Raw genomic sequence first — 14,206 nt, 5'->3', positions numbered from 1 at the left:
ATCACTTGTGTTCATGGTACTGTATATTCTGTATTGTTTTCTGTTACATAAGAGCCTTTGACTTGAATAGCTGTAAAGTTCATAAAGAAAGAAGAGAAAAACCTTTTTGCTCCGGAGGTTTTTTAAAGATTTTAATCTCCTTATTTACATATCCTTGTGTGAAAAAGAACGTGGTTAAATATTTACCTTTTAACCATGTCTTCCAGGCAGATTGTTAAATAAACAGACAGCCATAGTTTAAATTCCTTTTTAGAATTGGATAATTATGCTGAATTAAATAATGTCACAGTTCCTAAACTTTACAAAGAATCTGAAACTGCTAGAAAGCGTTTGGAGGGACATCTTACTCTTGCTTTCAGTCTTCTAACCAACAACCACCCAAGTATTGACTGCCATTTGGAGCAAAGGGCTGCCAGGGCCCTCCTAGTTCATATGTTCACCTAGCCTCTGAGGACTTAATGGAGCTAAGGTTGTGTCTGTGTGTGGGTCTTTATGTGTGTTTTGAACACACACTCACGCACACAGCCTTTCCTTACTCTCTTACCTGTGTCTCCCAACATCGTACATGAGGAGGACATCGGCTTTATCAAAGGTTTATGAGCAGGCTATCAGTACAGCATGTGAACCATGTGTTCCTCCTCGGCTTGCTTGCATACTGTTTTCTCTATGTCGGCAATAGATCTACTGTACCTGTCATTTGTCTTCAGCTTGTGAATACTCTGGTCAGACACCCCCCTGGTTGTCTGGCTAGGTCCCCTGAGGCCCACCCCCTCCACCCCTCACAGATATACCCTTACCTGGCTGAGCCTCTCCCCTGCCAGAGAACCAAGGCCCCTGGGATCCCCATTACACGCTGCGGTAAAAGATTGAGCACAGATGTCAAACTGTTTGTGCTTGGTCCAAAATCCACTTTTATAGGCACAAAAATACATTCGCAGGCCAGCCTTTGATGTTTGATGGCTTTTGGAGGCGCACGTCATGGGATTGACATACAGCTTTTGGAGTCCATCACTGTGGTGCTCTTGATATCTTTCAGAAAGTGTATTGTAGGTCATGCCTTGGCGAATGGCTTGTTTTGTGGTTTTTGCTATGACACTAAACAAACCCTAAATGATTAGGGTTTGTCAATGATCAACTGTACACCAAGCACAATGCATTTAAGCACCTATAGCATACATTTCAAGTGATATTTAACTGATTGAAACTTGAAATGGGGTGAGTACATCTCCCCATTCTCAGATCTATGCCAAACAGTGAGTGTTGGCATCTAGTGCGACATAACTATAATAGTCTACTATAATCAACTGTGGAAAAAGCAATAAACACCCCCAAATTAGCATTAAATCGTTTAATTGGGCAACCTAGGGTTGGCAGCACCACAGTGGTCTTCTGCTTTGTAACCACTGCATGTCAACATAAAGCACCATTGTGTGCTGGCGTGTGTTTGGAAAATGATTTTGTCATTAGGTCTTTCAGGGGTGGTCTGGCATCAGCAGGGCAGCAGCTTACAGGGGGCTTGAAAGGCCTTGTGTGTTTATCCATCATCTCCACATGGCAACACAATGTACACACAGGCAGCCACACAACCAATCATTTGAGATACTGTAAACACAGAAAACATACTTAATGTGTTAAGAAGTGTGGCTGAGTGTTATTATTATCAACAGGTTCAGCAGACGTTTTAGGGGAATCCCTGTCCTGACCAGAAAAACAGGACAGGGAACTGAGGAGAGTTTCAGACTGTAATTCTGTCAATGCGCTGTGATGTCTGAGTTCAAATAACCTTGTGAGAAAACAACTATTGCTGTAGCCTCACTAAAACCAAAGTTGCAGTCGAAAAAGTGCTTCATATTGAAAGTGTTCATGAACTTCAAATTCAGTTGTGTTGAGGGTGAGGAGGTGCACCATAAAGTACGGTGATGTTTAAAGATATTAAGCCATGTATATAATTACAGACAGTTACTAATCACTTAGTCTTCCCCTAGGGCAGGAATACCTGTCAAAACGAGTGTAAACAGTCTATGAGATTTTAACTGACTGATATGAGATTTGACGACAGGAATCCTACATACAATATATTCCAGTTCATGCTGGTCCTCCGGGCACTTCATGTACCCAGACCCCACAGAGTGCAGGAGGCAGGAGGAGGTTTGTTATGGTGCATGAGAGGGCGTCAGACATGGGGGCAACTAGGACCCCCACCTCACCTCTGGGCACACGACAGAACGCCTGACACAGAGATTTCTGGCACAGTAATTGAGGTTGCTAAAGAAAAAAAAACAGGAGGCAAAATCAGAAGTTGTGTCAGACCAAAAACATCTCTCAATCTGGTGCTTTATCAGATGAGTTCATCAAGTAGTGCAGTCGAAATGAACATTTTCAAAACTAGCTCACTCATCTAGTTTCATGAATTTAACCTAGAGGACAAAGACAGGTTTCTGGTGACCTACTTAGATCTTCTAGGTATGATTAACAGGCAGTTATTTTTCTCTCGTTCTATTTCACTTTTTCTATCTCTCTCTCTCTGGTTCTTGCTACTAGTTGATACCTCTTCTTACCCTACGCTAGGCTAACCCAGTCTCTCCAAGCACTCCATCATATTTTCCATCTGGAAACTGTCAGACAGATGGCAACTACATATTTGCCAGAGGAGGAGAAAGTGACACAAAAAGCAACCACTTATCTGTTTTAAATTCAGAGGACCAGGGTGAGGGAAGGAGGGGAAATTTGATTCTGTGTAATTCGTGGCAGAGTATCCACAGTGTGTGAGGTTGGGGAAAGGAAGAGACTGGAACTTTCTAAAAACATTGGGAGCTCTCCAACATGTGTGTGGACTGGACATGTGACAGGGCTGACTAAAGCAATTCCTCTTGGTGTGTGTCTAACTTGGCCTGTCCCTTAATGCAATGAATATGTCAATAACAAACTGGCTAATGAACAGCATAGTAAAACATCCATTAAAAGTAAAGTAAATACACACTAATAAATCATGCACTGCATATAAACATAAACAGATGATACTTATCTGTTGCTCCTTCAATCTGAGTCCCACTCAATCCACTTTTAATAACTCAGCACTGTTCTTAATGACAGGAACAAAAACACCACTAGTTCCATTCCATTAACCACTTAAAAGACAAACAGATGGAGAAAATCGTATTTTGGAGTTTGGCAGATTTCATCTAATCAAATGTTATTTATCAAGGTTGAGGTCTTTTAATAAACCCAGGTTATTGATTCTTGTTTTTCTGGTGAGAGATGGACTCATGTGTGATGTCAATGAGCCAGATAAGATCTATTTGAGGCTAACAAACCTGACGGACCAGACACCCACTCACACTTTGTCTTTGTCAAACACACACGTGCACACAAACACAGCTGACAGCTCTCTTACACAATCCAGGAATAGGGTGCGACTTTTCCTAACTGCGTGTAATACTCTACAGCGAGACATTCATTTGAAGATGCATTACCTTTTTGGAGTTGAAAAAAACAATTTACTGAGGTCTAAATGCTTACAGTACTTACTTGTTTTGGCTCAGTATGAGCCATGATGGTTATCATCTTTGCTAAGTTGGGATCTAGAGTAAATTGTGATGAAATGTTGTGACCCGCAGCCTAACACACAGACAAAGGCTCCTCTCAACAGCTGCAGGAAAATGGGGATCTCCCTGGCAACTGGTGTGTGTTTCCATGCCATAGTGACACACACAGCAGGGCTATCCGACGCACAGCTATCCATAAAAACGTGTTCTTTTCAAGGAACTCATTAAAGAAGTCAAGACTGGGACTGCTTTGGGCAACCTTGCTACTCCTGACATTCCTGTGTGTGTGTGTGTGTGTGTGTGTGTGTGTGTGTGTGCGTGTGTGTGTGTGCGTGTATGTGTGTGTGTGTGTACCAGGAGAGAGGGTAGAGCCTTGTCCCATCAAACACACAGCACATGCTCTGTCTTATCCACAACACCAGACAGACGGGGAACCTAAACTGCTATTAGGCTTGCAAGAACCTGTAACCAACCTGAGGGGAAGACAACAGGGATATAAGCTCCTTTTTGTTTTATTGCAAACCATTTTCACATTCCTTGCATTTCAAGCTGTAACCCTCATGATGGTTAAAGCTATTTTGGGTCTAGTTCTTAAGGGTTCAAGTCCTTTTCAAGCACAAACATAATATACAATTAAGAAAACTGTGATCATATCAGCAATCTTATTGAAGCCATTTCCATTGAGTGGTTCTCAAGCAGTAACTTAACACAGTCTAAATAAATCCAAGAAGAGTTGAAGAGAAGAGAGGATAAAAGAACCTTGCAGGACCATTAAGGAACTGAACGTCTTCGCTTTGTCACTTGTGTGCTGCCAGCAGCTCATTTCTTTTTGTGGTCCTGATTGCCATCTGGTGGTCAGAGATGTAACATACACACCATCAACAAGTGTTGAAAAAAACCTTTCAGGTAAATCTGTTTTTAGTTTTTATTTTATTTCAGACCATGTCGAGAGATAAGGGAAATTGGCTGAAATAACCAGGCAAAGTCTGAGAAAGCTCAACATCATCACAATACAGTTCAACACAGATTCAATCCAAAATGCATTGTTTTTCTCTCGTTAGGATCTGAGGGTGAGAGAATCACTCTTGAATTACAAAATAGTTTATGGACGATCATTCACTACTTTTGAGTTTACTGGAGGTGAACACTGGTATTAGTGAAGACAAAGTGACGGTTCTGAGCACATACAAAACAGTATGGTCGTGGTCAGTGTCATTTCAGTGCATTTTCTGTGCAACTATTGCAAGGAGTCACAATGTGGCTAAACATGAAACATCACATTTAACTTGCATATGAGAACCAAAATCTACTACACTGCTGTCCACCTGAGACCAAAAGGTGTCTTCCTCCCCATTTCCACTAGCTGGAACAGAGTACCTTTTACATCAAACAACACCGTATCAGATTTGTCAAACCGCACAAATAGCACAGAAAGGTCAAGAGGACAATTGTTAAAAGTCTTGCTGCTCTTGGAACCAGCCTCGGCGCAGACTTCTGTAACCTCATCTATCCACACTCAATCAGGAACCTTAGTCTCGGGATCCCCCCCTTAGATCAGCCTGGACTGTTAGTGACGACACAAGCGGGGCTACGTCCACATGGTATGAGCAAGGACATGCATTTCACAATACTGTTCCACAGCTCCAAACCACAGAGCTACAAACGAGCAGATTTAAAAACACTGCCAGCCAAGGTAGTAAAACAGAAAATATCAATATTTATATTTTGGCGAGATGGATAGAGCTCTGCGACAAAAGAGTCTCTTTTTCCTCCACTTGACTCAAGAAACGTACATGGTAAAGTATCGTGCCATGTTGCTGTGAGGATCTCTTGGAGGGAAATATCGACACACACACAGAACACAGACCCTGGGTATGGGCATATAGGTTGCACACACGTAATGAGATGTGGCCCTTTCTAAGAGCTTGCTCGCTTCTTAGCGGTCAAACAAGTCGGGAGCTGTCATTCCTTCTGCATCCAATAAAACAGTATTACCGTTATTACAGTTTTTAATCACTTGGATTTCAATGAGGTGCTTGAAAAATAGTATATTTTGAGGCTTGGCTGAAAAATGAATGTGAATGTACAGATTCAATCTCTTTGTGCTTTTCACAGTAAACAAAGGGCAGTTTGTTTGATGGCCTACATACATAACCAATAGCTGCAGCTAGTGCCCCCTACTGCTAGACAGTAACATGCAAGATGAAGCATTGAATAGCCCCCTGGCTAGGAGGTGTCAGGAAGACTGTCCTTCCATGGTTTTCCGCAGATTTCTTCAGCCTGTCCTGGAGGCAAGGCCCCGGTGATTTCCCCTTCAAGGCTTCTATAACTGCTTTCCCAGCACTTTCCGTAGACTTAAAAGGGAATTCACGTACTAGCATCCATAGTGTGACTGTAGAACAGCATGCAGAGCTTCGGACGTGAGCTGCACAGGTGCACTCTGGGAGATGCGATGGCAAGTCAGTGATCTGAGGCGAAGCTGGCCCGCGGGGCGAAGCTGGAGCCGGGGCCCAGGTCTGGGGAGGCCGGGGGGCTGGGGACGTTGTATGCAGGGTTAGGGATGTGAAGCGCCGCCTGTTTGCTGCCGCGCTTCGACCGGCTCTTGGCCTGACGGAGGGACTTGTTTGGCAAGGGGCTGGTGGTGGTGTTGCGAGTCCCACAGCTCAGGGGGTTCTCTGCCAAATGGTCAGAGCTCTCAGCAGGGGTGCCGTCTAGACCGACCGGGGCGTTCTGGGGCTTGCCTTGGGGACACGGGGTGGAGAGGAGAGGGGAGCGCGTGGCCGTTTCCAACAATCCTTTGGTTCCCTGTGTGCACTGGAAGGGTGGAGACAAAGAGAGGGAGAGATAGAGATAACAGAGAAAGGTGGAAAAAAAGTCAACATGTTAAAAGCAAAGGTGGGGAAGAGGTGAAAAGTCAATGTAAGAAGCAGAAGGAAGCAGCTGGCTGAAAAGAAAGAGGCTCTGTTATCACAATATCTTCCAGGCAGGAAGAGATCAGGGCAAGACAGTAGCTTAGCATGAGGGAGCATGCAGAGGTCAGTACTATTAGAGGGCAACAACACTAATGATGACTTTGAGGTGACCCAAGAGGGAAAATTAATTTAAAAAATATATACTTAACAGGCAAATGTGAATAATTTACACCAATATGAATAATTTACACCAATATTTACACAAACAAAAAAAGATTTGAGACCTGTAGAGCCTTTATTGCATCTGCACGGTCAAGCTGAGCTGCTCTTAGTCTGTTATGTAAAAAAAGGCCTAGCTGTCAGCGAGTGTTTGAGAGATTATTCATAATGCCTTTGGAGTGGAATTTGTACGTGTTTGCATTTTCCTCTGTGGTACAACTCTCCCTGTCAACTTGGAAAATATTCATGTATCCACCCTTGAGGATAAATCTAATAATGGGCTGATTCAATCCTTTTCAGATATCACAGTATTAGAATGAAGAGCGTGACTGCTATCAATCTGAGCCCTTGCAATCTGTTTGTGGGGGGACCAATGACAAAATAAGCACAAGCAAAACAGAGACATTAGACACACATTTTACAGCACCACAGTCTAATAGCCTGGGAAAGCCCATTCCGGCGCTTCCCGTCTCCACATTCCATGAGTCAGCAGTGAAGATGAAACCAGGCATGGTGACATAAAGGACAGCCAACCAGCCCAGCAGGCAGGGCAGCATGCAGGCAGGCAGGAGGGCAGGCATGCAGGCCAGCAAGCATTAGTCAGCGGGGCCAGCCACACACCCCACTGCACTCTACCCACACTCCCTGATGGGAAGGGGGGGGTTACCAACCTCTAGTGCTGCCCTGTCTCCACTAAACTGGCTCACATCCATCATCCAGTGCAGGACTGAGCAAAGTCCAAACAATTCTCCTCCTAATGGCAGGGGTAGGACATGCATGCAGACAAGAGACAAAACAGTGGTTGGTGTGATGCTGTGTAGATCTTCAGTGTAATCTACTGTTCTGAATAGTTTGGTACAATGAGTCTGTATGTATTTGTTTGGGCATAGTGTTGGAACTCAATTCTGTTTTGACTCTGTATGAAATCATTTGAACAGGACAAACCCAACATGACCAAGAAAGAAGAATGAGCAGAAAGGAAAAAATGAACGCATGCATGAATCTAATCAGGATGGTATCAAAATGATCTGTTTATTTACCATAATATGTCCAATATCCAAGAACATTCAGATGGACACAAATATGTCTAAATGTATGTACGTAAACATGGACGACGACAGTAAACGATGACAAACTGTACAACTCGTGAAAAAGGCACAAGAGAACAGAAGAGGAAGATGACAGACTGATGAAAGGGTGGAGGCTGTGAAATCCAGTAGCCACAACGTCGTTGTATGCATGGTACACACACATAACTGCTCACTCCAGGAACAACATGATGACAGTTAAGTCTGAATGACGGACTTCAAACAATTAACACCAGACTGCAAACCCTGGACAGGACGACACTGAGGACAGGCACAAAAACCAGGACACTTCCAAGGCACTGGACATCATTTGAATAACATCATCATTCCCCTTGCTCTTTTTTCCCCCTTCCAGTTGACCAACTGAATAGAATCAGAGCACCACTTTTAGATACTTAAAAAAGCGGTATCCAAGTCCAGACTTAATAATAATCAAGGATCACACCCATGTACAGCAGCAACAGTATCCTGAAACCAAGGACCCGCTACGGTTTCTCTCCGGGGATAAGGCATTTGGACAGTGCAACAACAAAAAAGGAACCGAAATTCAAACAGCCGTGACAGTCTTACAACACCCTTATAATAAACAAGGAGGTAAGTACTGGGTTGTAAACAGAGTAGGCTAGCTGTTGGCTGCTCTCACAGGGCTCAGCGACAGTAAACAGGATCTGCAGAGGTCTGGATGTGTCCCCTGTGTCACTAATTACCCCCACACAGATGCTCTCAGTCAATGAATCTGGGTTTTGTAAACAGTAGTCCTTCTCCCCCTTCTCACACACAGACAGACACACGTACCGTACATTTGCAGCTGTGTGGGGGGGGGGGGGGGGGAATGAAGAGGATGTGAAACTACAAGACGAAGGACATTTACACTCCTACACTTACACTAGATCACATCCTGAGCTGGCTCCTAAAAAAACTAAGAGGCACTTATAGAAACATAACATGAAACTGTAAAATTCGACCTGTCGGAACCAGTCAGCATCACACGTGTTCCCTTTCAAACTTTTTTAAACAACGTCAAGTCTCATATAAAAGCTTTCAGCTGCAGCAGGTCCCTATCATGAGTAAAAGGAAACCGACAGTTGGGTTACTCCCTCGCTGGCCAGTTTCGCTACCTCTTTTCAGTCTGAGAAGGCAACATATTGTTTTACTGTATAATTAAGGAAAAAGGAAGCTGGCAAGGCCTGCTGCAACCACGAGCAAACACACAATGAATAATCATGACGGGAAACTGCCGTTGGAGAGTCGGGCCCAACTAACACGAATCTCTTTTGAATTGAACTGACTTCTCATGAGAAAAGACTTGTAATACTACGTCCAGTGTAACAGGCGGTTCAAAGGTGAACGCGAAAGCATAGATATCGCAAGGCGTCGGCGCCGTCTTGGTAACGTGAAACGGCTTGGCAATAAGTTGGCGCTATCGTGTTAACGTTAAAGGGCTTGGCAATAAGAGTTCACTTTAGGTGTTCATCATCCTGCAATACAATAAACAAACGGGCAAGCCCACACACAAGCCACGGGGCGGCAGGTGGGGTTGGAGCAGGCAATTGGGGGGGTGGGTGGGGGTGGGGTTCCGGTCAAGCGGTTGGGGTGCAGGAAGAGAGGAGGAGGACGGTTCCTGCCAGAGACATGCCAGCCAGGGAGGATCCTCATACCACGTTGATCTCCTTCTTAGCCGCCAGGACGGGCAGCTCCACCTGCACGGGCCCTGCCGGGGACGACTCCTCCTCCGCAGGCAGGAAGCCTCTCCTGTCAATCAAACTGCCGTGGCACAGCGTGACGGAGCAGAGAGGACGAGGGGGAAACACAGGGGGATGTATGAGAAATGGAGACAGTGAGTGGAAAAACAGAAACAAGGCAAAGAGAGAGAGGTCAGTTGTGCATGTGTGTGACCTAAAAGGTGGAGGTTTCCCGACTGGTAAGCTGGGTAGACAGAAGACGCATTGAGAAAACACAGGAGGAGTCCACGGCGATAGGCCTTACCTGGGTGGCATAGGCCCACAAAGCACAGAACAGCAGTTTTTGAAGATGTTGTTGGAGCTGTATGGATTGCTTGTGTCCTCCGCTCCACTCTTCCCCGACCACGAGCCTTTGATCTGGAACAGACGTTTTGAAGGGAACGTTAGTGGGACTGCAGGAGTTGAACATATTTTCTGTGATACATCGAGAGTGCTACACACTTGTTGGCAGTACTCACATCTTCATTGGTGGTTAGGTTGGAAGCCACCAGGTAGGTATGGAAGCCCGAGAGGCCCAAAATGGACCAAACCGAAAAGAAGCAAATCACCAGCTCCACTGCAGTGCAGGAAAGTGTTAAGGAAAATGTACAGACAATCAGGAGCTTAATTAATGTCTTTAAAACTGGACGCTTAAATGACAGTTTAGGAATGACGATGCCAGCCTCTACGTGGGCTGAGTCTGAAACATTAAAGGATATCTGGCTGGGCTCTCCTGAAGAGCAAAGATCAAGCCTTTCCCACCTTGGGACCCTGAAGGAAGAACCCAAAAAAACATAATGGCCAATGCAAAACATTTGACTGGAAATGGGTAGTAGAAAAAGCATTGGACAATACTAGCAGTGCAGTGACTAGTCACAAGTGTCTGTTCCGGTAAGTTGCCGTTACGGTGATGTGGTGAAAAACCTGGGGTAGGGTGCGGGCGTGGCGGCACGTACGCAGAGCTAGGTGTGTGGTCACACAGCCGAAGATGAAGGCGGTCAGAAACGCCAGGGAGACGATGAAGGTGTAGAAGAAGCGATAGTTGCGTTTCCCCACACAGTTCCCCACCCAGGGGCAGTGGTGATCGAAGCGCTCTGGGAGAGAAGAGCAGTGGTTGAAGTGGGAGGGAGGGAGGCTTGTTGAGTTCACCAGCCGCTGACAGGAGCGGATCCCTGATGTCTAGCTCTACGTGTGGCCATGGGTCTGAGATAACAGCCAACTCCAACAACATCCACTAAATCTACATCCCAAAACATTTGAAAATTCCCCCTAAAAAAAATGGTCACGTCACTGACAATAATGAGATCACTAGAATGAAGTACAAAGAACAGTCGACATTTCAAAAGTATTTTCAACAAAACCAACCATGCGTCATTCAATTAAAGGGTACAATGATAACTACATTAATGATATCGAAATCTGTCTGGGATGTTTGTCGAGAATAACATCCAGAATACAGCTAGGGAACGCAGTATAAGATTAACTCATTAAAAGGCCTTGGCCTTTACATAACGGCAAATAAGTCATTAAACGCATCCTATTAAAGCTGATTAAAAAGGGGTAATCTGTGCCAAGCAGGCGGTGGCAGGCCTGAATGATTCAGTATGTAAAGGTCAGGTGCCTGTGTCTCCCTGTGTCTCCCTGTGTCTCCAGCTCACCCACACAGTTGTCACACAGGCTGCAGTGGGAGGTGCGAGGAGGCCGGAACATCTTGCAGGTGAAGCAGTACTTGAGCTTCACCGCCTGCTGGTTGATGCAGATCTCCTTGGTGCGTGGTGGAGGACGGTAGGTGGTGGAGCCGGTGGTGTTATCTACAGGGAGCAGGAGAGAGGGAGAAGGGGAGGGAGAGGGAGAGGGAGAGGGAGAAGGGAGAGGGAGGGAGGGAGGGAGAGAGGGAGGGAGGGAGGGAGGGAGGGAGGGAGGGAGGGAGGGAGGGAGGGAGGGAGGGAGGGAGGGAGGGAGGGAGGGAGGGAGGGAGGGAGGGAGGGAGGGAGGGAGGGAGGGAGGGAGGGAGGGAGGGAGGGAGGGAGGGAGGGAGGGAGGGAGGGAGGGAGGGAGGGAGGGAGGGAGGGAGGGAGGGAGGGAGGGAGGGAGGGAGGGAGGGAGGCGAGAGGTGAGATGGAGAGGTTTCTTCCAGGAACATGTTATATCAATTCACCCCTCCCGTCGTGTTCCTATCCCGTTTAGACCTGGAGTCACGAGGAAATAAATAATCTGTATGTGTAAAAGCATCTTCCTTCAAAAGAACACTTGGTTATGGTAATACAGGCTCACAGCCAAGGCACAAATGAGAGTTTAATAATCTGTGTTTCCAAAAATTACAGTTTAATGGCCAAATGAAAAAGCAACTGATTGAAGAACTTTACTTTCAACTTTGAAACGCTGACTAGCACCACCAAGAAACCTTGCAACAACCGTGTGCTGTTTTCCGGAAAGAACTAAACTAGGCTTTGTACAAGCCATTATATCGGCGTTGTCAAGGGTAATTAGAGCAGAATGTCCTTTACATTTTCACACAATTAAACGGCAGTGGCCAAGCCTGGGGGCAAACTCACACTGAGCAACAAGCAGAACCATAGCAGTTCAAAGAGTACCATCTCTGCTATGGTTCCCTCAATAAGGGGTTGAGGGAGTTTTAAAAGCAGCCTGCAATGTATTCTGTTGAATCATTTGTGCTCCAATTAGGCTAATGGTTTTCTTTCAGGGGGGTAGACATGCAAACTCAATTGGAGATGAATAAAGAATGAAATCACTTCCAACTTTTACAGAGAAAAAAGGTTCTGAAGTAAGCAAACAACATACATTGCTGTGAGGTAATAAGTGTGTGTGAGTGCACAATCACGGCCTGTGCTTTCCATGATCTCACCAATCTGCTTCTCTATGTCTGCGGCCTCCTCAGGTGTGGCCCTGGGAAGGATGCCTGGGTCAGTGAAGCTGGTCTGCAGCAGGGTGATGACCACAAAGACAAAAAGCACTCCTCCAATCACAGGGATGAAGCTGGTCAGGTGCTTCACCAGGAAGGGGCAGCTGTGAGAGGTGGCCATTCAACCAAAAAGAGAACAAGATTGATTGCAGTGCTCTGTAGTGACAGTTACCATTGGGCTACATTACAATGTTCCATTAACCAAGAGTCTGTCTATACCAAACTATCTGACATGCTAAATTTGAAAAAGCAGCCGTGATTTACAGAATCACCCAGTTTTGAGTCTTAATCAACTTTTCATATTTTAATCACCTCTTTATCTCCCTGGAGATGCAGCACATATTTCACTACTCTGAAACTGGTAAAAAAAAAAAAGATGAGCTAAAGGAAGGCAATTTTAGTAGTACTATTCTCCCAAATGTTAAAGTGATGACTTACTCGAATATGAAGAATAATCCACTTGTCACAAGTATAAGACCAAGGGTGAGGGGCAAGACCCCACTCTGGCGGGCCAACATGATCCGTCCATCGCAGTAAAAGCGATTCTTGCCTGGAAAAACTTCCCATTTCCTCTTAGCCCTCTTAACTTTTTTCTTGACATTGTCAGCAGCGACTGGTGGAAGCTGTGTTGCTGCGGGGGTTGAGAGTGCCTGTGGGTCGATTTGCTGATATTCGCAATTTTTCATGGTTTGCGACATACAGTATAGAAAGTCAAGTGTTGTCCTTCCAGATGCGGACTTCAACAGTAGTTGAGCAATCGTGCAACTGTCTATTGTTTGACAGCTCCAGCTAGAAGCCGGATCAGCTAGCTACATTGCATTGCATTGCCTGTAGCTAGCTACAAGGACAGGAACTGGCTAGTTAGCTGGCTAGCTATCCTAACATACCCCCCAACAATGACACGTTCATGACCAAAATATGTCGATGACATTTGTCTTATCACATTAATTATCATTATTTAACTTTGCTGGGGCATGCCATCCAGAAGATATTTGTGTTCTTGGTACAACATTTCTGCCTAGTAAATTGCTACTAAAGTTTTCTCGATCCTGTCAACTATACATGGCTGGTAGCAGGTTAGCACTAGCTAGCTTGAAGTAGCTGGCATAAAGTGATTCACGACCTATAGCGGAGATATTGTCTCGCTAGTCTAGCCAATTGGTAGCTATCAAGCCGACAATAAAGATATGCGCTGGCAGCTTGTTAGCGTTGGTGCTTTTAATGACAAAAAAGGTTCATCATACCAGGTTATAAAAGTATGGTCTTCTTTGTGTTCTGTAGCTATGTGGCTCAAGTAGCTAGGCTAGGCTAGTTAGCTTCAGATGTTCCAGTGAAGCGTCAGAAGCGTTCTTTTAGTTGTGGCACCAAGATTGGTTGCCGATGTGATCCAGTTTTATGTAATTTATATTTACGCCGATTTTCTTTGTTACAAATAACAATGTATGTGACTTGCCGTTGGCGTTCCCGTACTTTCAATTGCATCTCGGTCTGACTAACTGACCTAACTCATATTAAAGCTAGGGAGAACAACCGTTCCGCTCTCAATGTAATCGCAACGGAGAGTTCCAAGCGTCAAACAAATGCTAAACTGAACTTTTTGCTAATTTAACAGAACGACGTTAACTCATAAAGCTACTGCTGCCCTGTCCCGATCATCGTTCAGCAATGTTGGCTTGATGTGTTTGCTAGTATCAACTGTTCGGTGATTTGCTGATAAATAGTGACGTTGATGCATCTCAGTGGAGCACACTTTAAAGTGCAAATCCTCTACTTCCCAGTCATCTTTAACATGACATGT

General features: G+C 45.1%; 1 protein-coding gene across 5 annotated transcripts; it reads right to left on the bottom strand.

Annotated features, from left to right (window-relative positions):
- Positions 1–4,456: 4,456 nt before the first annotated feature.
- Positions 4,457–14,127, bottom strand: zdhhc18b (zDHHC palmitoyltransferase 18b). 5 transcript variants are annotated; one of them, XM_084696045.1, is made up of 11 exons: positions 13,653–14,127; positions 12,847–13,058; positions 12,721–12,766; positions 12,352–12,512; positions 11,144–11,296; positions 10,442–10,579; positions 10,205–10,256; positions 9,965–10,067; positions 9,751–9,863; positions 9,423–9,528; positions 4,457–6,359 (listed from the first exon to the last, which is right to left on the bottom strand). In XM_084696045.1, exons 3-11 carry the CDS (start codon positions 12,747–12,749, stop codon positions 6,006–6,008), a joined length of 1,209 nt encoding a protein of 402 aa, XP_084552171.1. In that variant the 5' UTR covers positions 12,750–12,766; positions 12,847–13,058; positions 13,653–14,127; the 3' UTR covers positions 4,457–6,005. The 5 variants fall into 5 exon arrangements, with proteins under 5 accessions (XP_084552171.1, XP_084552169.1, XP_084552170.1 ...); XM_084696043.1 differs by lacking the exon at positions 12,721–12,766 and having other exon boundaries at positions 13,653–14,125; XM_084696044.1 differs by lacking the exon at positions 12,721–12,766 and having other exon boundaries at positions 12,847–13,039; positions 13,653–14,125.
- Between the last annotated feature and the right edge of the window lie 79 nt (positions 14,128–14,206).

Source organism: Hypomesus nipponensis, chromosome 4 (assembly GCF_054491055.1).
Source record: "Hypomesus nipponensis isolate SF chromosome 4, ASM5449105v1, whole genome shotgun sequence".
Taxonomy (NCBI): Eukaryota; Metazoa; Chordata; class Actinopteri; order Osmeriformes; family Osmeridae; genus Hypomesus; species Hypomesus nipponensis.
Note: the sequence above shows the minus strand (reverse complement) of the source record. Positions and strands in the feature narration are given on the sequence as shown.